The 27,788-nt window shown below is 53.2% G+C and overlaps 7 protein-coding genes across 7 annotated transcripts; 4 read left to right on the top strand and 3 right to left on the bottom strand.

Annotated features, from left to right (window-relative positions):
- Positions 1 to 915: 915 nt before the first annotated feature.
- On the top strand, positions 916 to 2,027 carry BDP55DRAFT_693515 (family 61 glycosyl hydrolase; the record flags this gene model as incomplete). The annotated part of the gene is made up of 3 exons (XM_060577231.1): positions 916 to 973; positions 1,074 to 1,433; positions 1,744 to 2,027. The coding sequence occupies 3 exons, from the start codon at positions 916 to 918 to the stop codon at positions 2,025 to 2,027; spliced, it is 702 nt and encodes a 233-aa protein (XP_060430303.1).
- Positions 2,028 to 2,909: 882 nt separating this feature from the next.
- On the top strand, positions 2,910 to 4,344 carry BDP55DRAFT_112943 (SnoaL-like polyketide cyclase). Its single transcript, XM_060565397.1, has 2 exons — positions 2,910 to 2,925; positions 3,041 to 4,344. The coding sequence occupies exon 2, from the start codon at positions 3,113 to 3,115 to the stop codon at positions 4,196 to 4,198; it is 1,086 nt and encodes a 361-aa protein (XP_060430302.1). The 5' UTR covers positions 2,910 to 2,925; positions 3,041 to 3,112; the 3' UTR covers positions 4,199 to 4,344.
- A 2,705-nt stretch (positions 4,345 to 7,049) lies between these two features.
- BDP55DRAFT_529444 (uncharacterized protein) lies at positions 7,050 to 7,535 on the bottom strand (the record flags this gene model as incomplete). The annotated part of the gene is made up of 1 exon (XM_060567833.1): positions 7,050 to 7,535. A coding segment is annotated over one exon (486 nt), but the record flags the coding sequence as incomplete, so codon positions are not given.
- A 104-nt stretch (positions 7,536 to 7,639) lies between these two features.
- Positions 7,640 to 9,256, bottom strand: BDP55DRAFT_662226 (mitochondrial phosphate carrier protein). The gene is made up of 4 exons (XM_060574787.1): positions 9,055 to 9,256; positions 8,574 to 8,993; positions 8,136 to 8,485; positions 7,640 to 8,085 (listed from the first exon to the last, which is right to left on the bottom strand). Exons 1-4 carry the CDS (start codon positions 9,192 to 9,194, stop codon positions 8,054 to 8,056), a joined length of 942 nt encoding a protein of 313 aa, XP_060430300.1. The 5' UTR covers positions 9,195 to 9,256; the 3' UTR covers positions 7,640 to 8,053.
- A 1,517-nt stretch (positions 9,257 to 10,773) lies between these two features.
- Positions 10,774 to 12,362, top strand: BDP55DRAFT_728135 (TLC domain-containing protein; the record flags this gene model as incomplete). The annotated part of the gene is made up of 4 exons (XM_060579401.1): positions 10,774 to 10,924; positions 11,033 to 11,346; positions 11,409 to 11,696; positions 11,754 to 12,362. 4 exons carry the CDS (start codon positions 10,774 to 10,776, stop codon positions 12,360 to 12,362), a joined length of 1,362 nt encoding a protein of 453 aa, XP_060430299.1.
- A 1,151-nt stretch (positions 12,363 to 13,513) lies between these two features.
- On the top strand, positions 13,514 to 14,734 carry BDP55DRAFT_728134 (TLC domain-containing protein; the record flags this gene model as incomplete). Its single annotated transcript, XM_060579400.1, has 1 exon — positions 13,514 to 14,734. One exon carries the CDS (start codon positions 13,514 to 13,516, stop codon positions 14,732 to 14,734), a length of 1,221 nt encoding a protein of 406 aa, XP_060430298.1.
- Positions 14,735 to 15,466: 732 nt separating this feature from the next.
- Positions 15,467 to 27,587, bottom strand: BDP55DRAFT_550869 (beta-ketoacyl synthase domain-containing protein; the record flags this gene model as incomplete). The annotated part of the gene is made up of 5 exons (XM_060569061.1): positions 15,467 to 18,429; positions 18,488 to 20,221; positions 20,284 to 20,987; positions 21,042 to 27,069; positions 27,119 to 27,587. 5 exons carry the CDS (start codon positions 27,585 to 27,587, stop codon positions 15,467 to 15,469), a joined length of 11,898 nt encoding a protein of 3,965 aa, XP_060430297.1.
- Between the last annotated feature and the right edge of the window lie 201 nt (positions 27,588 to 27,788).

Raw genomic sequence — 27,788 nt, 5'->3', positions numbered from 1 at the left:
GGATCTCGCAGTTGTGGGTTATCAACCTATAGTATGGGTGGAGCTCAAGACTGCTGTTGAGGTGAATTCGTGCCACCAGATACCGTGACATCCGCCCGCCCTTCGCAACATAAGCATAAGCGAATACTCGATGCTGTAAGTACAAGTATGTCGTCTGTGGATATACAACGCGGACTCACGGAGTGGCTAGCTCTTGAGGTGAAGGGAACCAAAAGTAAGGCACAATTGCTCGCATGATTCAAGCTCACGTTGCATGTTGCCACCAGTCCTAACTTAGCAGACTATGAACCGAATCATATCCTCAAGAGTTTCTACGCTCGCGTTTCAATAGCCTTGAAGTTTGGCGAGGTACCTACCCAGAGGAACAGTAGAGGACCGGCTCGAAGAGTGCACTGATTGAAGGAAGAAAGAAAGTCTAGACCGGAGGCCAACAAAAGAAAAAGGTGGATGGACGCCAGTTCCAGTCTTGATTAATTACTTTAATCTGTCTACCCCGGACTCATTGGGCGTATGGCAGTGCACTGGGTCTTGGCGGGTAGCGACGTGATGTAGCACAAGGATCGTGCTGTGACCTTCTCTCGGAGGCTTCACTCCGGTTTCAGCTCGGGAGACAGCAGAGATTCGTGGAAGATGGCCACAGCATTTTCGCCGGCAACCGGAAAGACTGTCTTGATATTACAGAGCTCTTGGAAGTTCCTTCAAAACTTTCGTTAATGCTGAGAGGGAACCGGCCCTCCGCAGATGTTGAGCAGCTAGTGTAATGAGAGGGAAGTCGTCCACCGATGATAACTTTACTTAAGAATGGATCGGCCAGCTGAGGTTCATCAGAATGAATAAAATCCAGGAACCCAAGCTTTTTGAGATAGTACTTCCAAAGTTATACTTTCCTACTTAAGCCATTATCACTGCAGCAAAATGAGGTTCTCGTCAACCGCTCTCCTCGCTTTGGCAGCTGCCTCGGCCGAAGCCCACTGTAAGCTTGCTTGTCAATTACACAAACGTGTATTCCACAATGATCACAAAGCCAGCACTGCGGGCGGAATACAAAATAAACCTAACCTCTTTGACCATAGACACCTTTGGTCGCCTCGTCTACGGTGGTACAACCTACCCCGAATGGCAACACGTGCGCAAGACGCTCAATTTCTACACCAACGGCCCGGCCGACGGTGTGTCGTCGACGCAGATCCGCTGCTACGAGGCAGATACCGCAGACCGCGGCATGGTCACGACGTTGCCGGTCTCGGCGGGCTCGACCATTGGATTCGCGGCTAATGGAGTCGTGGGACACCCGGGACCGGCGAGCTTCTACATGGCCAAAGTGCCGACCGGCCAAACAGCGGCGACGTGGGACGGCAGCGGGGCGATGTGGTTCAAGATCTACCACGAGAGGCCGACAATTACGAGCACTGGGCTGGAGTGGGCTTCTACCAGTGAGTTGTTTCCAATTTTCTGCCATCTTTTCGCTGGTCTCCAGAACAATATGACGGAGAAGGGACTTAGAGAGCGTTGAAAAAAAGGCTGGACATGGAGGAAACAGGGAAGAAAAGAGGAGAAATGCAGAGACTAAAAAGCTTTCTGCGGGTTTCAAAAGAAAAGGGGCCCTCTTACTTTTGTGGAGAGTGTGTGAATCGCGAGTCCGCAACAGATTCCCTTTGCATAGGGCTGATTCAGTATTTTGTGGGCTCGTGGGGGTTTCTCATGAGTTGGACAAGCAAAAGCTAACGGTGAATAACGTCACAGACACCCAAATACTCTCCACCAAGATCCCAGCGTGCATCCCGTCCGGCGAGTACCTCGTTCGCGTCGAGCACCTGGCGCTCCATGGCGCCGCGACAGAGGGCGGAGCGCAGTTCTACCTCGCCTGCGCGCAGGTTTCTGTGTCCGGGGGCGGGAGCACCAGCCCATCGGGCCTCGTGTCGTTCCCGGGGGCGTACAAATCTACGGACCCGGGGATCTTGTTCCAGCCGTACTGGCCCACGCCGACGAGCTACACTAACCCGGGGCCGGCCCCGTTCAACTGCTGAAAAGCTTGCGAGGGAGATGCTGGGATCCCGGTATCTCGGAAGGCGAGGACCGGGGTGGTTTTGGTATGGTTTAAGTTGATGGAGGGTTCCACTTCCCGCCGCAGGGACCGTTCATCCGTCTGATGGTTGGTCGCTGACGGGACGTGATGGTGGTCTGGACATGATTCGGCGGCGGGCTTGATTCAACTGATTTCCAGGTTTTTGTTGAGGGTTCACTTCAATAGGAGACTACGTATACTATCACACAACCTATGTCATTCTGAGCCTGGGGGATGATCCGAGAGTCTCGACCATCATTCCCCCCTCTTCCCCCAGTTGCCCCGGGAAAGCCACCCAAGCCACCTGGAGTAGCCTAGCTCGCCGGATGGGAATGTAGCGGAGGTTTCCCTCCTGGCGACTGGCTCATGGGCTATTTCCAGCATATAATCCGGCGTACTAGCGCGGTGCGGTGGCTGTTTGGATTATGTCCGCGCGTCCCGCATATGGTTAGGGATGGTCCCGGGATGTTCTGGGATGGTGAGGGATGAGATGTTCGGCTGGCCGCCACAGGGATGCGGGTGATGTCAGGAATTGCGGGGATTTGTACGTCATTCACGCGAGAGGCGTGGCGCAAATCTTGAGATCTTCATCGTGCCCTTTTTTCTCTCACTCGTCTCTCCCTCACTCTCTGTGCCACTCTCACTCATGTCTCTGCTCAGTCACACCACCCCCGGCCCGGTCACGTCCACTGCTGTTTTGTTCTGAGCTCCCGCATTTCCCGTCGTTCGATCGTTTTCAGAGCCCAATCGCATTGAAAGTACCTTACCTAATCCCCCCTAATTACGTCCAGCCTCCGTGGTCTGGCCTGATTCCCATCCGTGATCTGCATAGATCGACAACTCAAGCTCACCTCCTACAAGTACAATTCACGCCTAGAAGCTCGATTCCTCCCGTCCCCGAGTGCTACCCTGTTTCCACATTCCCATCATCCCATCAAACCCATCTACATCGCGACGAAAGCTCACCCTCTCGAGGCAACACATGCTCTCGTCACAGTCGATTAAACAGATTACCAAACCCTTACCACACCCTCATCGAAAGATATCATGATGAAGATGAATACCGTCACGATGGACGAGTACGGGGCGCCGTGCTTCCCTCACGAGACCCTTCTTACCCCTCCCGAGTCCCCCGAGCTCAAGCCTCCCGAGGTCCCAGAAGTCAAAGATGATGCCCCCAGCAACACCACCAGCATACCCATTCGCAAGAGCAGGAGCCCCTTCTCCAAGAGATGGAACGGCGACGGCAAGGGTATCCAGGTCGACATTGGCGCCCGTCTGCGCGAGTACCTCGACTGCCTCAACAACCGCAAATTCGACGTCATCGGCAACCATCTCGCCGACACTCTGGAGCGCAACAATCGCGCCCAAACACGCGAAGAGCACGTCGAGCGCCTTCGCTCGCGCGTCGAAGGCCTTGCAAACTTCAAGATCAAAATCGACACCCTCCTCGTTGATAAAAAGGCCCAGGCCGTGGCTGTGCGATACATCAATCGCGTCACGCTTGCCGAAGCGATGATGGACGTCGACCCCGTCGGCACAACGTACGAATTTGACGAGCAGTGCTTCGTGTGGTTCGATGACAGGGGCAAGATCTCTCGTATGCTCACGCTGCAGGATAACGATGGCATCCGTCTGCAGACACCCGAGGCTGCAACCACGCCACGCTTCTTCATGCGCAGTCTCCCTGCAGAGCCCATCGATCTGGCGGCAACGTACCGCAAGTATGTCGCGAGCATCAATCGTCGTAGTATGGTCAAGGAGTTCCCGCGCTACTGCAAGAAGGAGCTGCGACACAACAACCGCGTTCTCTCAGTGCAGGATTACGCGCGCAGCATGCAGTACAGCCAGGAGGCGATTTCGGGATTGTGGTTTAATATCCAGGAGTTGCTCGTTGACGAGGAGACGCAGCAGGTTGCTGTGAGATTACAGATTTCGGGGACGCCTGTGCAGGAGTTTGCGGACGCGAAGCCTAACGGGAAGAGCGTTAAGTTCCACCAGCACTGTATGTATCGCTACGACAAGGGCAAGATCGCGCTTGTGTGGGCGACAATGGAGCTTGATTCGTACCGGAGACAGCTTCAGGAGAAGCCTGGTGACAGGAGAACGTCTTCCATGTTGGGCATCAACTGAGTCACGAGACAATTCTTCGCGACGATGTATTGTATTATTAGATCATGATTTGACGGACTTTGGGAATATTTTGGGAATACGAGAGCCGGAGAGATTCGGAGCGCGGCGCTGTGACGCTTGGAGTTTTGGATCTTTCTGGATTTAAGGGCAGCTCTGAGATAATTGTAATACGCGGTTGCTAGTTGGCAACATATCTCCCCGCAAAGAGAAGCAGCGTTAAAACTGTGACGGTGTAATCATACCTTGCCACAACGTCCATGAGACCCGCCACGCCACCAATAAGACTATCATTTATCTGATACAGGAGTGTTTGATTCCATTTGTTTGCACTATGACCTGACAAAGGATCAAGTCAAGCAATTCAAGAAAGGCGTTACTATGCCTAGAAATACTCTGAGCGCCTCGAAAATGAGGCGAACTCCTCGAACCGCCTGCACTAAAATAGTATGTCATATTCCATTATGAATTGCTGCTTCCTCTCCTCACAAATCATCCTCCGCCCCTCTTTTTCTGCAGGCTCTCGTAGGCGGTACTTTTGAGATCAGGTTTGCTATTTCGTGCAAGTCCAAATGCCGGGCAAACTCAACGGCGTCCATCCTCTCAGTCCTACCCTAGAACTCTATGGTGCATGGTATGGTGGTATCCGCACCATATTGCCAAAGGAGTTTAACAACTTGGAGACGGCGTTGTGCCAGTGCATGGTTGAGTAGGGAGCCGTAAATCACTACTGGTGCGTCGACATCCGCCCCAGCTTCCACAAGCATTCCAGTGATGGAGTAATCGTCCCAGCCAACGGTAGTCGCCAACACTCGAGACCAGTATTCGCTTGGCCTTTTTGAGGACTTCCTCTGTTCCAAGAACAGCTGCACTATCTTTGTCTAGCCACAAATAGAAGCAACGGCAGGAGGATCGTCGCCGATTCTTAGTTTATTAACCAAGTCATCAAGATACCGTCGCCGCTCTTCGTGCACTCTATCGTCGTAATCTGCAGACCAAATGAACTGGTCCGGTGCCAATGCGATGATTTGCGCAGCTTGATAGTCAGCACCATATTCTAGCAGGAGCCTTATAACTGGATTGTGTTCAGTTTTCGCCGCTACCATAAGCGCGCTCCCAGTCCCGGTTTGCATGTCAACAGTTGCGTGAATCCGCAGTAGTAGATGGACCGTACTTGTCTTTCTTCGCCCGGAGGCTGACTTCCGTGATCGAACAAGCGCGGGCCAAAATTTGCTCTGGCTTCTGAGACAATGCGCATGACTTCCTCGTGACCTTCAGTGGCTGCTTCAAAAATGGCGTCGTACTGTGTCGTTCCATGTCCGTTGACGTCTGCCCCATAATCCAAGAGCACCTTTGTCATTTCTAAGTTTCCAATCCTTGAAGCGTAGTTCAACGGGGCTGACAACCATGGCGACCAGCTTGCATTGTGGGCCGGCCTGCCGGTCAAGTTAGGATCTGCTCCCTGTTCTAAAGGCGTACGTGCAATGTCCGGGTCAGAAGTCCGGAGCAAAGGTGTAGTGAACTATTGACATGCGTCTTGGCATTTGCTCCACGGTCGAGGAGGAATATTACCATCTGATTATCACCTTATGATGTGGTAACTTCCAGAGGGTTACACTTCTCAGACACGGCATTGATATCTACTACTATGTCCAGAAGCAGCCTGGCGACGTCATGGAGTCCAGATAAGACACAGGCTGATAGAGCTGTATTACTTTCGACTGGTGTTTCTTGACAGACTCCTCGAGACATCAGAACTTTCGCAGTCTCTTGGAGCCCGTACCCGCATACGCACGATAGGGCGAAGCTGCGAAGGACTTTGATGTGGCCATTTGCGGTCATTTTAGCGTTGGTTCCGACAATGAACTTGTTTGCAACGGTTTCAGACTCCCAAACCCGACGATAGTCTTCATCTTGAAGGAAGTCGGCCGCTGCCTGGGGATGTCGTTCGCAGCTTCTGCCAGTTGGGCGAATCTCGTTCAACCTCTCGCAGCTAGACCGGCAACATGAATATCAGGTTTAGCTCTCTGAGACCGAATCTCTGAATACCTCATAAGAACCACTGGAAGATTGTGCGTTATGCTGATGCTCGCATTGAGCAAAGTAAATTCCATTCATTGACAACCAAGTAATTACTCTTTCACAGAGAAGTGGGCCAACTGAACCACGACGATAACAATATCTCCCGCAGGAAAAGGGCAACTTGTTACAGTTGACACGAGATTAGGCCAAAATAGAGGGATCTCCATTGGGTGTGGCAACCTGTACTCTGGGTTGAATTCTCGCCCCCAAATAGCAAGCGTTTCGACAGTGTCTTTCAAAGAGAGAGGTTCATCGGAATGGAGGAGAAACTGTAGAAGGAGTGTAGATTTCTCCTTTCTGATTTTGGCTAAGGTACAACTTACATGACGTCGGCCTTTTCTCCGACCTTCTCGCTAATCGTTTGAAGGACTTTGGGGGCTGAGGCCCATCTCTTGAATCCCTCCCTGACCCGTAACTGGGCGTCGACGTATGATCGAATGTCGGCATCGACGGATTTCAGATGCAAAGACATGCAATTTTCTGGCCCAACCACCCGAGAGATTCGCTGTTGGAACTCCACTTCAGGCTGGCCAGTGACGAGAGGCTTCATGTGGGCAAGACCGGGAAAAGATCCGAAGTCTCTCATCCACACTAGATTTTCCTTCCTCTCGGTGCATTCATCTAGAGCATCAATCAGAATGAAAACCTTTGAGGGATGCTTCTTTATCATAGTCAAGAAATAATCCGACAAGTCGCTGGATTTTGGTTGATCGGAACCACGTTGATGATATTTACGGGTGGATGACGTCGGATTCATGTAATCATTGAGTCGGTGGCCATCTCCAGCATACGCAGCCTCGAGGGCCCCCATAGCTGTTAACGGTGACTCAGGTGGCTGGTTCAGGTGACCTGTCTCCGTAAAAGTTTGGTTCTGGATCGTCTTCCCGTAATCATATCGAATGATACCGCCCTCTCCGTCACTAGGACAGCCAACCAAAACATCGCCTAGTGGAATATCGTGTTTTCGACCGGGTGCACCTCCGCCAAAGCCCACCATCAAGCCAATACGGATATTCGGAAAACTGTGTACCATGTCTCGCGCAGCCACGGCAGCGGAAGTAGTTCCATATGAGACCTTTAGCAAGATAACCCTGACCACATTGTACTTCCCTATTCTTTTTAGAGCGTACGTGTTGATTTCGTTGTGAGAAAGCATTTCGGGAGGCTCAGGTTTCTCGTCCAGGAACGCCTGGGCGGCGATGAACTCGGTGGTGGTGGCGCAAATCCAACCAATGGTGTACTCTCGACTATTTGACATGTCTGTAGCAGCAATTTGATGCAGACCTGCAAGCCGGGGGTTCTGTTGAGTTTTCTCAAGGGAATTTGATAATAAAGAAAATTTGCAAAACCTGCATGACTGACGTGGCATCTCGCTGACCTAGATAGAGCTGTAGCTGGATTGTACTTTTGTGTGACTAGATGAAGGAACCATTGAACCAAGCACCTAATACGCAAATATCTAAATATAGACCCTCTGCACGGTATCTGCACTTTGCAAAACAAATTACACAACGAGTAGAGCTCAATATATTCTGAAGATGTCAAAGGAGTTCATAGGTGTCCTGCTGTTTATGAAACTTCAATTGGAGCTCATGGTCCAGAAAAAGCAGCCGCTTTCATACGAAGCACGGAATTGTTCGACATGAATTGATGAAGTAACCCGACTTCCCTGAGTAACAACAACATCCGGTGATATGCTGTCCGCCTGCTCTCAGGTTCAACCTAGGTGAGATTCCGTATGGTGTTCAGCAGCCGATAAGTAGGTTATTGTTTAAATCACTTCGAGATTTTAACGCCATTGGTGGCACCTAGGCGTGTGTCATTAGCTCAGTCACGGAGGGAAGACATGATACCATACCAAGAGCGCTTTTGATACTGCCATAGATGGCAAATTGACCAGCGGTGAGCCCACCAATCATGAATAGGCGCGCCGGCAGCCCGGCAAAGGAACCGCGGAATCCGAGCTCGCCCGCGATTTTGTAAAGACGGAACGCGGTACTTTCGCAAGGCACCGCTTTTGTCTTGTTGATTCTGGAGAGCATCGTGTCGGCGGGCTGCGAGATGACGGCAGCGGCGCAGCCTGATATGAGTCCGGACCCCATATTGATCATAAGCTGGGTGGTTCCGGACCTGGAGTTATCGAGGCGAGAAAAGAAAAACTCGGAAATCTTTTCGAAAGAGACAAACTTTGTTACGGTATATGGAACCCTTTGATCGCGTCAGCACAAGCTGCAGTCTCGCAAGTAGTGTTCCTGCCCAACTAAGCTCAAGACTCAAGCAGTGGAGCTGGACCTACTGTTTGAACAAAATAGGCCCGAATCCGGAGTATAGTGCCCCAATACCCTCATGCTTGAGAATCTTACTAAACCCACCTATCAACCCGTTGGCAAAGCCAGGCGCGGATACGAGGCGGATACGTGTAGCTTCCGCGGGACAAAGGGTGACAGCGGAGCAACACTCAGCACAGGCTGCCGAGACGGAGTATACCGCCGTACGATTCCGTCTCGCTTTCTCGAGTCCAATGATCTCAATTGACTGTTTCTTGAAAAGTTCATAAAGACCAAACTTGACACCTCCTTGGATGAAGTAGCCGGTGAACGTGGGACCCAATCCTGTTAGCAGAGCGCCGGCCCCTTCTTTATGGATTAGTTGACGGAACCCTGCGATCATGCCACGATTGTAGGTAACTGGGTCGAGCTGGATCTTTGTCTTGACGCTGTGGTCTCATAGGTCAGTATGTGCGGTGGATTGGAAAATGTGGTGATGACACGACGTACACGTCGACAGGCGTGAAGACAGCATGAGTTATAGCGCATCCAAGCGCACCTGCAAGAGCGAATCGAGCATAGAGATCCAAGCCCTCCGGCCTCTGGATGTTGGCTTGGGCCGGAAGAATAGGAGACATAGCAGCAGCCATTGCGAATGTGACGGAGTCGCACAGTTGCACCGAAAAATCAGAGAAACATGCGAGTGACAAGGTGGAACGATGAGGGAGAACATCATGAAGAAAACAGTCTCACGCAAAGCAAGCGATGACTCGGCGGGTGATTCCGGGTTGTTTCGGCGAGCATTGAACGCCGCATATTGCTGTCGCCGATTCCCCGCTAGACCCCGAGGGGGCTTATTCACCAGCAGATGGCAGATGGTACATGATCTGGCCGATCTGTGCACGCCCAATAGTCGAATGATACCAACCACAAGCCGATTGAATCATCCTGCTCCGTTCTTTGTTCTACTGCCTGCTTGTACCATAACCGTGACAGCAGCGCGGCGTCAATCCCGGGTAAGCCGTTTCTGCCCGGCCGGTGAAGCTGATCGGTCCCCGGAGGTGTGGGTCCCCGAAGACCCGCTACACACAGCGAATCAAACTCTTTTCAACGCGGAAGGTGGTCCACGGCTCCGTGCGCTACCTGGTATTGCCCGGCTTGGTGCTCTCGGAGCTCTCGGACGATAGAACTTCCACAACCGGAGGGGCATTGAACGCAGAGTGCAACTCAACTTGCTTGTGATGTAATCCTCTGGAATAAGAATTTGCTGCTCGCGTACGAGATACTTCCTTAATGTCAATGCCTGCTGACTTTGGCGAACGCGTTCACTCTCCAAACTTGAAGCAGCGGCGTGCTATGCCTCACTCGTGCTACCGATATATGAAATTATTCGCCTCCCTGGCCGTTGGGGAGTAGTGAAAGCTATGTGGGCATCCTAAGTTCAATATATCGGGACGCTTCCCGTTCTCAGAGACAGAATGATTATCCGTATTTCGTCGCGACTTTCCCACCCTGTTGGCTCGGGTTCCCGCGGGCCTACGGATAGCTAAGCCTCAGGATCCACCAGCGAAAGCAATCTGCGGGCCTGGGGCAATAGCACGATGACAAGCACCCTTGTCAGCCTATCCTGATTGGTGCGGGGATGGCCTGATGTTCATTTCCCCTGAGTCTTGCATGCCCTGTACCTTTGTTTTCCAAATTGTCGACAGAGAATGTCATTGAGGAGTGGAAGTCTATCACAAAGGTCGCCGTGATTACCTGCAGTCTGCTACTGATACTTGGCATTAAGCCTGACGGGGAGCCTTTAGAGTTCAGCCCTATTGTTCCACAAACGGCTTCAAGACGAAGACGCGCTAGGGCAAACAAACTTGAAAGTTGGAAAATACCAGAGATCTTAACGGCCGCCAGTTCCAAGATCCCGCCCGCCCAGATATGGACATCCCTGCATTCCCGCCGCCTTGTCTCACCGCCCCCTGTGAGGCGCAAAGGAAGGGTCCAACCTGCTCAGCTGGCAGCTTTGGTCTCGCCCTGTTGGGGGGAGAGGGTGCTGCAGGAAAACACTGTTACTTTCTTAAGCGACTCGCGCTTACGGACACTTTCTCTCAACAGTTTTGTCACACAAATTTCCGTTCGAGAAACACACTGTTTGACTCCTTTTCGCCTCGGTATCTGATCGTGGAAGCTGAGCTGAGCTGAGCTGCCGACTGCGTCTTACGAGTGACAAGGACCATGAGCGAACCCATCACCGAGATCGCGCATACGAAGCGCGCTTCACCGGTCGCATCTAGAGCGCCCAGGCCTGCTCACTCACAAAAGCTCAAGGCCATTGACAAAAGCAGAAGGAAAGAGCTTGTCCAATGGCTCTTTGACAACCAGACAAGTACGTCGCGGAGGGGGTGGAGGGATGATGACCACCTCTAGTGATGCCATGCATCACACCCATTCATCCTAAGAGCAATTGCTGACCAGAGGTGTTCAATTTGAACAGGCCTCGCTTTCCAAACCACTGCCCCTCTACTCCTCACACACGTCTGCGTCCCCGCGGCGCGTCCGTATACATCCAAGTTCATCAAGCTCTCATATTACAACTCGAACACTGGACAGTATGGCGCCGGCCACGACGACCTCTGCTTCGTCGCATTCTGCGTCGTTCTCCTTATCGGCATCCGCGCTGCGCTGATGCGCCACGTTCTTGAGCCCCTTGGCCGGCACTGGGGCATATCAAAGAAGAAAGATGTCGCCAGGTTCTCGGAACAGGGCTCGATGCTGGCGTATTACAGTGTTCTCTGGCCAGTGGGAATGGTACAGTGGATTCGCATTCTCACCTCGTAGGCACGTTGTCGAACTAACCAGCGAGTCCCTAGTACCTCTACTGCAAGGCGCCATACTACCTCAACATGAAAGAGCTCTGGAACAACTGGCCCCAGCGGGAACTCGACGGTTTGATGAAGGGATATGTCATGGTGCAATGGGCGTACTGGGTCCAGCAGGTCATCTCGGTGAACATTGAGGCGCGGCGGAAGGATTACTGGGAGATGATCGTGCACCACGCCATCACCATATCCCTCATCGCGGCATGCTACGCGTATCACCAGACCCGCGTCGGCCATCTTATTCTGGTCTTAATGGACGTCATTGAGTTGATCTTCCCAGTGGGTCTTCCTTATATCAACAATCAGCGCCAAGCTTCCTGCTAACAGTCACGACAGCTGGCCAAGTGCCTGAAGTATATCGGCTTTACGACCCTCTGCGACGTAATCTTTGGCGTTTTCCTCCTGGTCTGGATCTGGACGCGCCATGTGTTCTACCTGATGACCTGCTGGAGCGTCTACTATGACCTCCCCCGATCACTCAAACAGCCATGCTTCCGAGGCGCCCCAGGCGACATCGAAGGCCCATTTGATGCGCCGACCGAGGGCTGGTCCCACCTCCTCGAGCCCTTCAAGGACCCCGCGGGGACGGTGTGCTTCACCGATGGCATTCGATACGGCTTCTTGACCTTTCTCCTCGCGCTCGAGGTCGTCATCTGCGCGTGGTCATTCTTCATTATTCGGGTCTCGGTGAGAGTGCTCAAGGGGGCTCCCGCCGAAGATGTCAGAAGCGATGTCGATGAGGAGGAGGAGGAAGAGGAGAAGATTGAGTTTGAGGAGATTGAGGTCATTGAGGAGAACGTTGGCGTGGAGTCTATCGACTTGAAGGCGTGGGAAAGGTCACCTAGCCGGAAGGAGTCTTCGAGCTCGAGGGTGAGCGGCGTCAGGACGCACAGCGGCCGGAAAGAACTGCTCAACAGAATTGGCTGCGAGAAGCAGATTGATTGAGGATTGTGGCGATGATGCGCTTCACTCGGCTGGCCAAGACTCAGACATACAATAAACTTGAATTCTTCACTTCATGACATATCACTTGCTAGACCCTACTCCAATACCGATGGCTTCCATGCGACCAGAGCAAGGAAGTCGAGGAACTATGTTAAGAGTCGCGGGCTTCCGTTCCAAATCTCAATTTCAAATATTTCTCCACCACAAAAGGCGGCGATGTGAGATACTACAGGCCAGAGCGACCGTGATTGAGTTGTTCTATAATAATGGCTTCACCATCAGGAACATTTGCTGAAGGCGGTGTGCTGCTCCGGCCCCCTCACAGATTACGATCGGGCGAGACCCGCTCCGTTCGGAGCAATATGACGACATAAACCCTCCGAATCGGAGGGTTCAAAATTCATACCGCGTCCCGATGCTCCAGCTCGACCGCCTCCCCCTTTTCCACTCCTCAAGGCTCAGCCTCCTACCGCAGTACCATTCTTCGCCAAGGTCTGGCGGGGATGGCGAAGGGCAGCCACCGTTGGAAACGTGGGTCCTAGTATTACGGCTGGAGGCTGCTGAGACATGGGCAAACGCCTGCCCACTGGGTCTGGCCGAGAAGCCTGCCAACAATCTGGGAGTTCACAACTCAGGCGCAGTTTTCTGAGTGCTCGCGGAGCTCAAATAACAGCATGTCGAAGTCGCACTGTACTAATTACACCCGAAAATTGTTTCCTTGAGGCCCCCGTCTCCGTCTTTGAACGGGGCCAACAAGACAGTCTTCCTCTTCTAGACTTCTGCTTACACCTGCATTTGATTAAGTGTGTGTCACACCACGCTGGTCAACAGCAGCCCCTGCATCGACCTATCCCAACACGGACAGCTTTCAAATTGCGACGGGACATCCTGTGCGTCCGCTCTAGCTATTCCATCCCCTCAAGATTTTGAGTCTTGCATTTGTTTCCTGCTTCGTCCTTTATGGATGTCAGCCGTAGTGATCTGAAGAGAGATCTGCCTCCAGCTGTCACAGTCCATTATCTTCCTCGATAACCTGTCCGAAAGCCATACTTTGGAGCGAAGCGGCCACCGGCATGAAAAATCGATTCCGACGACAATAATACGAACTCACATCCACCCGTCGAGTTCGAAACGCAGCGATCTGTTTCGACATGGGCGCAAACTACATGGAGCTCCAGCCAGGCGCTCAAGTCCCGCCTCAAATGTTGACTAACCGCCACACAAAGAGCTACTCTAAGCGCAAGAAGACAAAGGTCTTCGCTCTCATGCGCCGTCGGACCTGGACACTGCCCTTGTTCCTCACGATCGCGATCCTTTCCGTCTACGCCGTCAACCCGACCGACTCCAACCCAACGCACCACTTCATTTTCCCCTCCTACAAGCTCGACAATGGCAATGCCGAGACGAGGCAATATGGAAAAGGACCATGGGACATCGCCTTCGTTGCATTCTACACAATATTCCTCACTTTCACCCGCGAAGTCTGTATGCACGAACTCCTGACACCTCTCGCTCGCGCATGGGGCATCAAGTCGCGTGCCAAGCGAGCACGCTTTGCGGAGAACATGTACACGGCGCTCTACGTGACCATTATCGGACCCTGGGGCCTGCACGTCATGAGCCGTACGCCAGTGTGGTATTTCGACACCCACGGGATGTACGAGGCCTTTCCACACCGCACGCACGACGCTAGCTTCAAGTGCTACTACCTCCTACAGGCAGCGTTCTGGGCGCAACAGGTAGTGGTGATGGCGCTGGGCTTGGAGCAGAGACGCAAGGATTTCCATGAGCTTGTCGCGCACCATGTTGTCACGGTTGCGCTCGTTGCGCTGAGTTACCGTTTCCACTTTGCGTACATGGGAATTGCGGTGTATATCACCCACGACATTAGCGATTTCTTCCTCGCGGTTTCGAAGTCGCTGAACTATCTCGACAACAAGCTTCAGGGCGTGTCGTTTGGTGTGTGTATTGCAGTGTGGATTTACCTCCGGCACTACATCAACTTGAGGATTCTCTACTCTGCGTTGCCTGGATCCGAATTTAGTACCGTTGGACCGTATGAGCTGAACTGGGATACCGAGCAGTACAAATGTGCGTTGTCCAACTTCATCACCTTTGGGCTTTTGGCTTTGCTGCAGGCACTAAACTTGTTCTGGCTATATTGCTTGTTGCGCAGCGCTTACAAGTTTGTCTTCTTGGGCGTTGCGAAGGATGATAGATCAGAGGATGAAGAGGTTTCAGTCGCCCAGCCGGTGGCGCAAGAAAAAGGATTCACAGCGTCGAATATGTCCTCCCACAGCGTTGAGGGATATAGGACACCATCCTCGCATGGGTCTGTAAGGGAGAGAAGAACTAGGAAGACCTCGACATAGTTAACAGAATAGACGATCAGCGCTGTTGACAGATTAAGATGACGTGGCATTCATCTCAAAGTGACCCGAGAAGGTACATGTGGTCGATAGCTAAAGCAGGGGAGGCCATGTACTGGGTGAAACCAAAATCAAACCTCCTGGCCTAAGAGAGAAATGTTTTGTGGACTGTGGAGAGTTGCAAAGACAGCATAGGTACGCAGAGTGAGAGAGAAGGCTTGGCTATTTGAAACATTTAAGATCTCTATTCTAAAGCGCAAGACTCAATACCGATGAAAGATGAAAATACTGAAAGTGTGTAGGGTGAAGGGGGACTTCAGCGGTGCGGTACTTAAAGGGGAAAACACCACAACCTACTAAAACAACATAAGATACTCCCTCGATCAGACCAAAAAAGACCTAATTAAAGGAGGGTCGTCCTAATTAATCGTAATTATAGGTCAATCGAGAAATAAACTTCCCCGATCGTCTTATATTATTACATTTTAAAGTAAATATATGAGAGAGGCTCTAGTTCGACCTAAAAAGGTACGTCCGTATATTAGAGTAAAAAGTACGCTATTATCTAAATCTGATTGGTCCTTTCTACCTTGAATCCTTCCCTAATCAGAGCTGTCTGACTATCTCCTTCGGCCCGATCAGTCGTCCGTGATAACATATAGCACTGATTACCCTGCCCCACTCCAATACAAAACACAACTTGAACTCCGAGTTAACCTTACTTCATAGATGCAATCATCGCCGCAGCAACTTGGGCAGATTCATCGGCTCGCCAGACCCTAGCGAACTCCGGAACACGGCCGCCATGGCAGGCGACAGCCCAATTTCTTCCGCGCGATCAATCCAGTCGTCCAAAACCAACGCCTCAACAGTTCCCCCGGTTTCAGTCTCCAAGTACTCTTTTATTTGCCTCACATCCAGCTCCAAGTCACCGGACTCGTGAACGTACACAACCCCATCCCCCTGAGACCTAGACATGACGGCCCCCACCACCTCACGTGTGACCGTCTCGGGCTTCACCAAGTCGACGAAGCCTCTAAGACCGGGCGCCGCTGGCACTGCGCGTACCCGCCGTGAGTAGTCGAGCATGTTTTGCAGGACATCTGCAGCCGGGTTCTCGCCGGTCCTGTCAGATTCGGGGCGGATGATGCTCGATGGGCGGTGAATGTGCACCGGTAGGCCGGATTCCGCGTGAACATTCTCAAGGTATACCTCACTGGCCCACTTGGATGCGATGTAGCCGTGTTGGCCATCTACTGGAGGCGTGTGCTCGCGTACCGACACCTCACTGAGCTCCTCGAAGGGGGTGTACATGGCGACACCTGTGGTGGACAAGTAGTGTAGCGGTATTTGCCGGGGACTGCACAGTCGGACGAGCTCTTGCGTCGCTCCGAGGTTGGATGCGCGAAGGGAAGTGTAGCTCTTGAGATGCGACACGTCGGCGCCGTTGTGGATCACCGCATCGGCGGATTGGAATACACGGAGGGCTGCTGCTTCAGTGAGACCGAGACGAGCCGAGCTCAGATCACCTTCGTAGAACTCTGCCTTGGGTCCCAGGTCAGAAAGTAAATCTTGGCGGGTCTGGTCCTTGGCGTTCCTGACGGCTATGCAGATGACCTTCTCGATGTTTTCATTCTCCACGAGGGATCTGGCAAGGTACTGGCCGAGGAAGCCCGTGGCTCCCGTCAAGACGACAGTGCGAGGGGGCTTCGCAACTGAATTCGCTCTATCATCCACGGGGGTAACATCCTCTGGAAGCAGAGCCGTTTCGCTTGACCAGTCGATCTGAGCGTCCAGCTCCGGCTGGAGGTCGTCCATGCCGGGAAGAAGTCGAGCCATCGACCTAAGGGTGGTAGCTTGGAAAAGCTTAGGCAAGGCGATAAAGATGCCGAGATCTGCGCGAATCCGACCCTGAAGCTCAATCAGGAGAAGCGAGTTACCTCCGATTACAAAGAAGTCCGAATCGGCTTCGATTTCGTGGAGTCCAGTCAACTCCTCGGGAATCACGGCTTCCCAGTACCTCTTGAGTGTCTTCTCAGCCGTGGATAGCCTTGTATTCCCTCTGATGCCATCCGTCTCATGCTCAGCGCGGTGGAAAAGGCCTTGCGATATCGGAAGAGAAGCGATACCGCGTCTGTCGACCTTGCCAGCCACAGTTCGGGGAAGAGAATCGATCGGGATGAGGGCAGATGGACACATGTTTCGCGCCAATGGTAATTCTGCGAGAAGTGTTCTGAGGAACTTGCTCTTATTCTCGCCCAGGCTCTCGGCCGAGAAGACAACGTAGACAACCATGAACTTGACAGATCCGTCAGATGTACTGCGAAGAGAGGCCACAGCATCGGCGAGAAGGCCGCGAGAAGCTTGCAGGATGGTCTTCTCCACGTCTTTGAGATCAATGCGCACACCGTTGAGCTTGACCTCTGTGTCGTCTCCAATGCGACCCTTCAGAACGAGTGTCCCGTTGGGCTGCAGGAATCCGACGTCGCCTGTTCGGTACATGGTTGTCCATCCGCGCTTCAAATCTTCCTCGGTTGCAAAGACGTCCGGCAAGAAGGATGCTCGAGCCCGCTCGTCCAAATTCAAGTAGCCCATAGCAACACCGACACCGCCGATGGTTATCTCACCCGCCTGCCCAACCGGCTGGAGGTTCTGGCTGGGGTCCAAGATGTAGAACCGCTCGTTTGCGGATGCCAAACCGACGGGTATGGACCCTTGGTAGAATCCAGGTACACCGTACGATAGCTCCATCTTGGTAGATCCACATGTTGTCTCTGTGGGACCGTACACATTGAAGAGACGGAGACCTTCGCGGTCCACCTCGCGGAAGAGATGGAGAAGCGGCTCAGTGACGGCTTCACCGGCAACGAGAGCCAAGCGCCAGGCTGAGGATCGCAATGCAGGTTGGTCTTCACGCCTCAGCCAACTCTTGTACTCAGTCGGTGTAGCATAGGTAGCTGTCACACCGCGATTCTTGATAAGCTCGGTCATCGCGTGCGAGTCTGCGCGCATGGTGTGGGATACCGTGTGCAACTGGGCTCCCACCCCGAGAGCCAGAAAGATTTGCGTCACGGATAAGTCGAAGCTCCAGGCGCTCTGCTGGAGAACCACATCGTCTTGTTTCAACTCATATGTGGCGGCGCAGTGATCGAACTCATGCTTTAAGCTGCTATGGCGTAAAATGACTCCCTTCGGGGTTCCCGTTGAGCCGCTGGTGTAAAGGATGATAGCCGGTGCATCCGGTTGGGCGAGGTTGAAAACCGAATTCTCATTCGACTCTTTGAAGTCTGATACGTTGACTAGAGAAGTGCCTTGCTCGATCTCCAGTCTGGTTGCGTCGTCCAAAGTCAATTCGTGAACGAGGATTGACGAGGGTTGGCAGTCGCGTACGATCAGAGACAGTCTTGCGACTGGAGTATTGACATCCAGTGGGACATAGACCGCGCCAATCCTGAGGATCGCTAGAAGAGAAGGAATCCAACAAATTGATGGTTGCTGAAGGACAGCGACTCTAGAGCCGGGTTGCACACCTTGGCGAATGAGTTCCGATGCAATTGTGTTCATCTTGGTAGAGAGCTGTGTATAGGTAATCGAGCCACCAGCGTCATCGGTAACCGCGACTCTCTCCACGACAGTTGGGAAGAAGCTGTCGAATCGATGAACGAGGGTCTCGGGCCAAGAAGAGTTGAAAGCCGGGCCTGTAGGGATGTTAGTAACCTTGAGCAGGACCAAGATGCCCTTTGTTGTTGAACGTACCGCGTCCCAGTGTAAGAGCCTTCTGCAGAACAGCAGGTCTAAAGTGCCACGTGCTACCAACTGCCTGATCCGGTGCGTTGGCGAACTCGCGGAGAATATCTTCATACCCGTGCTGTAAGATCTGCGCATCAGAGTCCGTGTACAAAGACTCCTGCAAATTTAAGAGAATACGGGTGTCGCCGGTGGTGTTGTTGATCACGGTGAAGGTGATGTCATAAGGAAGTTCAGCCATCTCCTGCTTCATCATCGTCATCCGGCACCCGAGGAACGTCTGGCCGTCTTCGAGGTCGTTCTCGGCGTAGTTCATAAATGCTTGTGCCAGGGGTGTATGCGTAGCCTGACGTGAGACGCGGAGCTCATTCAAGATAACCTCGAGTGGGATCGAGTTGGCGAGGACGGCGAAGCTCTTCTCCCGTGCCTCGTCGAGGGCGCTTAGGAAGGGCTGCTCCGCGTTGGCGGCCATGCGCAGGGGCAGCATATTTAGGAATGGGCCGATTCCGGTGCGCATGTGATCGTCTCGTCGGCAGCTGTCTGCGATACCGATGCACACGTCGGTGGTGCCGAGAAAGCGGTGGAGGAGGACTTTGAAGGCGGCGAGGTGGAAATGGAACGGTGTGGCGCGGTGCTTCCTCGCAACTTGGCGGATCTTCGCCGAGAGCTGCTTGTCGATGCGGAAGTCTGGGATGCGGGATGCGTAGCGCTCGAGGGGCTGTCGATCGGAAATTTGGCTGCGGTGGAGGGATAGGGGGTCAGGGATGGTGGTGAACTCGTTGCGCCAAAACTTTATGGCTTCGTCCCATTCCCCAGATGAGTACTGTCTTTGCTGGTCGTCGGAGTAGTCAAGGTACTGGAGAGGGTTCGGGTCGTGGGGATATCCGTTGTAAATCCGCTCTAGGTCACTCATGACAGCGTCGTTGCTGGCTCGATCGAAGAAGATGTGGTGGGAGCTCATCAGAAGGTAGTGATCCCGTGGCGAGTATGAGAGAAGGATTGTCCGGCTGGCCTGGCCTTGACTCAGGTCGAAAACATGGCCTCGGAGCGCAGCGTACTCGTCGAAAAGTTCATTCTTGGTGTAGATCCTCTTGTGCTCAAGGGTGAAGGAAGGTGTCCTCATGACTCCTTGACTGGGCTGGCCGTCGCGTTCGCAGATGCAGCTACGCAACGACTCGTGGCGTTCTCCCAGTGCTCGAACAGCGCGGGAGAGATCGGGAATGCGCACTTCTCCGCTAAGATGAAGCATAACTGTGTTGTTCAGAGTGGTCTTGTCAGGCAAGAGCTCGTGTACGAACAAGAATACTGACTGGGTGTAAGACAAGCGCCCGAACCTTTCCAACTGGACTTCCTGAGGCCTTGCCTCTTTCTCCTCCTTGGTTTCGAGATCGCCATTAACGATGGAAGAATTCTCTGTCTCGGGAGCCGTTGAAGGCGGGGTTCCAGACTTTTGGGATGACTCTTCCGAGGATGGCGAGGTGTCCTCGGACTGCGAGGAGGAGAACAGCTTCGGTGCCAGCTCTTCCGGGATCTCTCCCACGGCGTGGTCGATGAGACCTTGAAGGGCTTCACCCTTGAGAATTCGTAGTGCGGGAATGTTGACTTGGAAGTTGTTGAGGAACCAGGACCGGATTCTGACAGCAACGAGAGAGTCAAGTCCGAGCTCGTCAGTACGGACAGCAGGCGTGATGGCGTAGTCATCGCTAAGATGGAGCATCTTGCGCATCTCGGCTATGAATGATCCTATTGTTGTGTTAGTCGTTGAGTTGGCGGGAAAGGGAGAGAAAAAGCAGTCATAAACTCACCAGTGATGATCTTCTCTACATCATCTCTTGTAGTTGCAGTGGCCAATCGGTCCTTGATAGACGGACCAGCCTGGGTATTAGTCGCGCTCGTGTCTTCAACTGCGGCCCTCTCTGTGAGACACGCGAATTGAGGATAACTATACCACTGCGGCCGGTTCGGTGCATTTGCAGGCATGCGTCTCAGCCCGATCGAAATCTGCCACTCGGCACCCGACTCAGGGTGGCCATACTGAATGGCCTCTGCTAGTGTCTGATGAACGTCGTACTCAGAGATGGTCAAGAGACCTCGTTCAAACGAGGGCCGGGTCAGGACGTTGCCCTTTTCGCGGGTGATGTAGCCCGTGCCCATGATCAAGCCCAACTCCACGACTGACGCGGGCAAACCACGCTTGCGTCTTTGCTGTGCCATGCCGCTCATGAAGAGGTTGGCTGTCGTGTAACCTGCCTGGCCGGGATTACCTGCAACAGTGGCGACGGAAGAGAAGAAGATGAAGAAGTCCAGTGGCTCATCTCCCAAGACGCGGTCTAGATTCAGACTACCCTCGACCTTGGGGCGGAGAACCCGGCTGAAGTCTTCGAGCCCCATATCGCGGAGTGCCATGTCGAGCAGAACCATGGCGCCTTGGTAAACACCGGCGATTGGGGGCAGTGTGCTGGAAATCTCGTGGTGTGCCTGCGCAAGGGCATCGTAGTCGGTGAGATCGCTACACAATTCATGTTAGTTCAAAGTTTCCGACACAATCTGGTGATTGGCTTACCATGCTACAACGCGAACCACTGCACCTCTGGCTTCCGTGGTCTTAAGCCACCTCTCATCGACCTTGGGATTGCGGCTGGTGATGACTAGGTGCTTGGCGCCATTTCGGATCATCCAGTCTGCGATAGAGATTCCGAGATCTCCAGAGAGTCCGACCAGCCAATAAGTCCGGTCTGCCTTGAACTGAGCCGATGCGGGCTGGACAGTGATGGAAACCAAAGAGACGTCCCAGCCGACAATAGTAAGGGCTCTAGGAGCTTCCTTAACCATCTGGAGATCTTGTACACCAATCAAGCTGACTGCTGCGTCATCTTGCGTGCATTTCACAAGAGCTGAAAGTACTTCAGTCGTTGCATTTGCCAGAAGCTCATTGATATTGTCGGCAGAAGCTCGGCCCATCTTTGCAGTCGTAGCGAATAAGGAAGACGCATTGACAATAGGAACACTGGCTTGCAAGCAAGAAGCCACTGATGATAGACCATCATTTGTCGCGAAATCGATGTATCGAGAGATATTGGTGGGGAGAAGGGTCTTGATCTCAGATTGGCGCATGTAACGTCCGATATAGACAGCATCAGTATGCTTCGCAATCTCTTTTGACGATGAAGTGCAGACCAGGTTGATGTCAGCACCCTTGGTACGGCTACCAAGTAGCTTTACCACCGCTTCGGGAGCATTGTGGGCCAAGAGAGTGTCGCCTTTGCCGAGAGCGGCCATAAGTCCTGGCATCAGGAGGTGCGCAGCAACATCTGACAAAAACACCGCCGCAGACTCAGGGGCAACAGAACAAGTGACGAGACTGTCTTTCGAAATACTGACGACAGATGCAACAGATTCAGAGAGGCCAACGTACTGAGTGCCAGTCTTTGCGCAGCTTCCTAGTACCAAGAATGCATCGCCAACATCAGTCTTGATGGCCTGCAAGCTGGAATGCGTCAACTTCAAGGTGACGGCGCCGCTATTGGAACGTTCACCAGCTGAAGGAGACCGCTGGACAAGGGTGTACCGATCATCCACATTCTCAATCGCGATTTGCGAGTCTAGAGTCTGGGCATCCTTGACGATGGTTCTGCGCGCCGAGTTGTAGCGTTCATTGGCGGTGCTAACGGGTCTCATTCTTGGAACCAACTGGCATCCGTCTGAGTCGATGATGATCTCCGACTCCACAGACCAAAGGGACTTGCCCTGACTCTGGTCTTGGACGGAGCCAGACATCTGGAAGCGCAGGACGGACTCAACCAACGCCCTCGCGTCAATGCGATGCGCATCCTGGAAGTCGATGAACTGGTATCGGATCTCCGGGATCTCCCATAGGGCTGATCGTGCGAAGCCGACGCCCATGTTGCCGAATGGATTTTCGACCATGCGATCCTGCGTGATCCACGCAATAGACTTCTCGGATCCGAAGAGATGTTTTAGACCAGCCCATCGTGTCGCAGTGATGTCTTTGAAGACGGGGTGGTCGAGATCCTCTAGAACAAGGACAGTGGCGTTCGAGTCGATCTCAACATCACCGAGTCTCTCCAGAGATTCAACCGCTGTGATATCGTCGCAGAAAGCATGGATCAGCTTTCGGATATCTTGTACCAAGCGAGAGACTTTCAAAGTGGCCCCTCCAATAATGAAGAGATGCTTGATGATAGACTGTCCAACAAACAGCGAAGGAGATGCCAAGAGGGGCTCTCGAATGAACTCGACCCAGTCATCTACCGCTTGCGACACCATGACGGAGTTGGGAAGAGACATAGCGTCCTTGACGGGTGTCATGGTATCGACTCCGGAGAACCCAGTCTTGCGCAGGATGGCATCCCACTTGGACTCGGAAACGCACGCACCCAGGGTTCTGCCTTCCTCAACGCCTTGCCACCATCCCGGAAGACATCCAAAAAGGGCAGTGCCGCGGATGATATCGATATTCGTAACCTCGTAGAGAATGAGGTAGCCACCTGGCTTCAGAAGCGATCGCACGCGACGCACAGTCTGCTCAATGCTCTTCGTGGCGTGTAGGACGAAGGAGGCTACGACGATGTCATACGAATGCTCTTCGAAGCCCTGAGTCTTCATATCCCGCTCAAGGTCCAGAACGCTGTAAACCATGCGATCCTCAAATGCCTCAAACTCCGCTTCGGCCTTGTCGAAGAATGCCGCCGAGACATCGGTGAACGTGTAGGTTGAGAAATTGTCATCGACCCGCTTGAAAATCTCTCGGGTCGCCTGTCCGGTGCCGGCGCCGACTTCCAGAATCTTGCTCTCGGGATGCCGTTGTAGAATTTGCACGACAGTCTCAGCCAAGATCTCGGTACCTCGGGTGATGCTTCGGGCCTGAGCGTAGTAGTCGGCCAACAACCCGTTATTCATCAAGTGCTCGAGCATGGTTGTCTCCCCCAGTATAGCCCGTGGCATCTGCTCTCCGACGATATGCATAGCCTTGATCTCAGGTTGATCGGAGAACGGCTTGGAAAGGGCTAGGATGTCTTCCAGTGTGTCATTGAGCCATTCCTTCTTTGCGTAGCGATGCTTCCCTTGCTGGACGAGCTTGTGGGTACGAGAAGCGAAAGACAGGTAGGCGGCATTGTACGGGTCAGATCGCCCAAGGTGGCCCTCTGGAATCTGGTTTTCCAGCTGGCGGAGATAGAAGTAGCTGCCACGCTCCAAAATGACTGCCATATCCTTGTCTTGAACCGAGGCATCGTAAGTGCCAGGAATATCAGCGTTAGGCTCTGAGTGAACCCATTGCGTGGCATAGAACTGCTGTTGGTCATCGGCTGGGGAAGCGGGGGTGAAGGGTACAACATGGAGTCCTTCCACTTGAACAGCAGTGAACTCTCCCTCTTTGTCGTGAATATCGACATCGCCCTGAAATCCGGAGGTGTCTCTGGACTCCTCTTCATCGGACATGGATGCGACAAATGGGACTTCGACAATGTCTGACCAGTGACGCCCGCACAGAGAAGGGTTGATTCTGATCTTGTCGATGCGAGTCGGTAAATGGAGACTCCAGAGTCTGCCATCTTCAGGGTAGCTAAAAGTCAAGATAATAGAGTGAAAGGCTGCATCCAACACCGCTGGATGGATGATGAGAACCTTGGCATTGGACTCGGGGGTTGTCAAGGCGAGGGAACCAGACGCCTTGCCAAGCTTCCTCTTCAAGCCAGACAGAGCTTTGAAAGGACCCGTGTATCCATAGCCGACATCGTTGAGAGAAGAGTACGCCAACTCGGTGTCGACGTCGACCATGTAAGGCTCAATCCTGGCAGTCGCGGGGAGCATGTCACGAGACGCCTCGCCAAGGGAGACGGAAACGTCGCAACTAGCGACTAGCTGGAAGTCCTTTTGCGATCCGATGCATGCCTCATACGTGAAATGGGCTGTGATAGAAGAGGGGTCATTCCGGTTAATATTGCTGACCATCGACCGAACCTCAATGCCAGACTCTTGCTCGTCGTTTCCGAATATCAAAGCCTGGTGAATGACGAGGTCTTTGATCTCCATGAGCTCAACGGAAGCCTCCTCAGCGAGGAAAGGAATTGTTTCAAACGCTGTGGCCGCATATGCAGCCGCGGGGAAGACAGTCTGGCCTTGGATTCTGTGATGGTGAACCCAAGGAAGATCATGGGGACGTAAAATCGCTTTCCATGTGACCTGGTGTGCTGAGCTCTGGGGCTGCAAGTCTCCGAGAAGCTGATGAACGGGTTGACTTCTTGTGCGTAAGTTCCGTGAAAGGTTGGACTCATGCCAATACCTTTGAGAATGGTTCCACTGGTACGTGGGTAAGTCGGAGAGGAAGCGGTGCTCCTTTGAGCCACTGAGGGCAGATTCGTAGCGATCGAAGTCGATAATGAGGTTGTCCACATGCGTCCACACATACCCGATTGCGAAGGAGACGCTCTGGACTGCGTTGGTGTTGCGCTGGAGTAGTCCTGTGTACGGAATCTCGAGCTTTTGCTCTCGGAGCGTATCAAGAACGGGACCCTTGAGAGCAGGGTGGGGACCAACCTCGATTGCGGCGTCGAAGGGACCAAGTTGCATGGCTTTCTCGACAGCTTGCATAAAGAGCACTGGCGACAGGAGGTTATCCACCCAGTATGAGGCATCAAGACTGTTTGACGCACCCAGAGACCAATCCAAGTTGACACTGGAGACCCAAGTGCAGCTTGAGTCGGATTGCTTCATCTGAATAGCAAAAGGCTTCATGGACTCCAGATACGGCTGTGAACAAGGGACCATGTGATGTGAGTGGTAAGCCTTGTCCACCCGCAGACGTCGGACAAACTTGCTCTCGTCCTCGAAAATGTCAATCATCTCCTCAATCGCGTCTTCATCGCCTGAGATGGTAATGCTAGAGGCAGAGTTACATGCCGCAACCTTGACTCTGCCCAAGAAGTAGTCGTCGTTGCAGATAGACTCGGCATCGTCTAAAGTTGTTCCGACTGCAAGCATAGCACCTTGAATACCCTCTGGGCCTTCAGCCAAACGAGAGTGGAGACCACGATAGTATGCAATGCGAATGGCGTCAATAGCAGAGAGCGCCCCTGCAGCGAAAGCGGCTCCAATCTCGCCTGAAGAGTGTCCAACCACCGCGGCGAAGTTGATGCCACATTGCCGAAGCAGCTCGACAAGAATGACCTGCACAGCGGTACACAGAGGCTGAGCAACTACAGCGCTGCCAATTTGGCTAGTCTTTGCATTGGCAAGTAGTTGTTCTCTCAAAGTCCAGGATGGTCTGTCTGCTTCTGGCAGTTGAGCCAAGGCTTCGTCCATGGCGGCTAGCAAGCCGGCCGCATAGTGGGAGCTCTCGACGAGCTCTGCGCCCATGCGAGCCCACTGTGCGCCTTGGCCTGTGAAGACGCCCAAAAGGCGAGCTTCCTTGGTGCTGGTGCCGGCAGCCTTGGATTCCAGCTGGAAGTTGCTGTTGCCAATAATGCCCTTCAGGTTGGTCTGAAGTACCTCAATGGTTGAAGCTGGTAGTGCCAGTCTCAGCGGAAGGCGAGAGCGACGTGACCGTAGAGTCCAGGAAAGATCTGAAGGATCAGTGTCGGGATGCTGCTCCAAGTACTGGGCGTGGGCAGAGAGACTGGACAAGAGTGACGACTTAGACTGCGCGGAGAAAAGAAAAGGTGCGACACTTTGGGCGTCCTTATCTTCCTCAAAACTAGACGCTTCATAGCTCTCAAGGATGATGTGCGCGTTTGTCCCGCCGAACCCGAAGCTGTTCACGCTAGCTCGCCGGCTTTGACCCGGCGCAACCTGTGGCCAAGGAGTAAGCTCCTGGGGGATCTTCAAGTTGCCGTAGAAAGGCAACACGTTCGGGTTGAGGTTCTCTAGCAGCATATTTGGTGGGATGTAGCCGTGCTTCATGGCTTGCACGACTTTAAGAATACCGGCCAGACCGGCGGTGCTTTCCGTATGGCCGATGATGGTCTTGATCGAACCGACGAGGAGACGATCCGCGGCGGGATCTCGGTTGCCGAAAAACGCGGTGTGCACGGCCTCGGCCTCAACCGGATCACCCGCCGGCGTCCCCGTACCGTGGGCTTCGAAATATTGGCACCGATCAGTATCGGATTCAGGGTTGAGTCCTGCCTTGGCGTACGTAGCGCGGATAAGCGACGCCTGCGCCGCTGCACTGGGCATCGTGATGCCGCGACTGCGACCGTCTTGGTTGACACCAGTCTCGCGAATAATAGCTTCGATATGATCTCCGTCAGCCAGTGCGGCACTCAGCGTCTTGAGCACAACTGCGGCTACGCCGTCGCCGCGTGCGTAGCCGTTAGCGCCCTGGTCCCACATGCGAGAACGGCCATCGGGTGACAGCATTTTCAGCTTGCTCTCGTGGATGTATGGCTCTGGGCCGAGTAGAAGGTTGCTTCCGGCAGCTAGCGCGACGCGGACCTCTCCCGATCGCAGAGCCTGGACGGCTTGGTGCACCGCGACCAGACTGGAGGAGCAGGCGGTGTCGACCGTCAGTGAGGGTCCATGCCAGTCGAAGAAGTATGATATTCTGTTAGAAACAATACTCCGAGCGGTACCTACGGTTGTTAGGAACATTTTCTTCGCGTCATGGCTTTCAGTTCTCACCAATTGCAAGGTACGTTGGGACATGCTGCAGGTCTCGAAATTGCAGGGATTCGTAGTCGACGTACATAACACCGACATATACACCGGTGTTGGAGCCTTTGAGGCCTTCGATGGTCAAGCCAGCGCCTTCTAAACCCTCGTAAACCGTCTCTAGAAGAAGACGCTGTTGTGGGTCCATTGCTATCGCTTCTGGCGCTGTAATATTGAAGAACTGGGCATCGAACTTGGCAACATCTTCTTGAAGAAGGTAAGAGTGCTTGACGTTGGTGTGACCGGGGAATTGAGAGTCCGTGTGATGAAATCCACGAACATCAAATCGACTAGGCGGAATCTCGCAGAGCACGTCGCGAGGTTCTCGCAGCAGATCCCATAACTTGGAAGGCGAGTTGGCGCCTCCTGGAAACCTGCAGCCGCTTCCGACAATCGCAATGGGCTCGTTCCCTTGGGAGGCCATGTTTGGGGCAGCCATGCTGAGGAGCTCGACGTGCTCAGAGAAACAACTTTGACGGGCGATATAATTGATTAGAAGATGCCCTCGGTGACAATCGTAGCTAGTTGTTGATATTGTACAATGTGATAGGCTCAATAGGCGGTTCACGAACCCTGATTATCATTCAAAGAAGAGGAACGAAAACTACGACTCAAGTTGACGCTTTCCAAAGGCACTATT

This window comes from Colletotrichum godetiae (assembly GCF_030913485.1).
Source record: "Colletotrichum godetiae strain CBS 193.32 chromosome Unknown BDP55scaffold_18, whole genome shotgun sequence".
NCBI lineage: Eukaryota > Fungi > Ascomycota > Sordariomycetes > Glomerellales > Glomerellaceae > Colletotrichum > Colletotrichum godetiae.
This window is presented reverse-complemented; position numbering and strand designations above follow the sequence as displayed.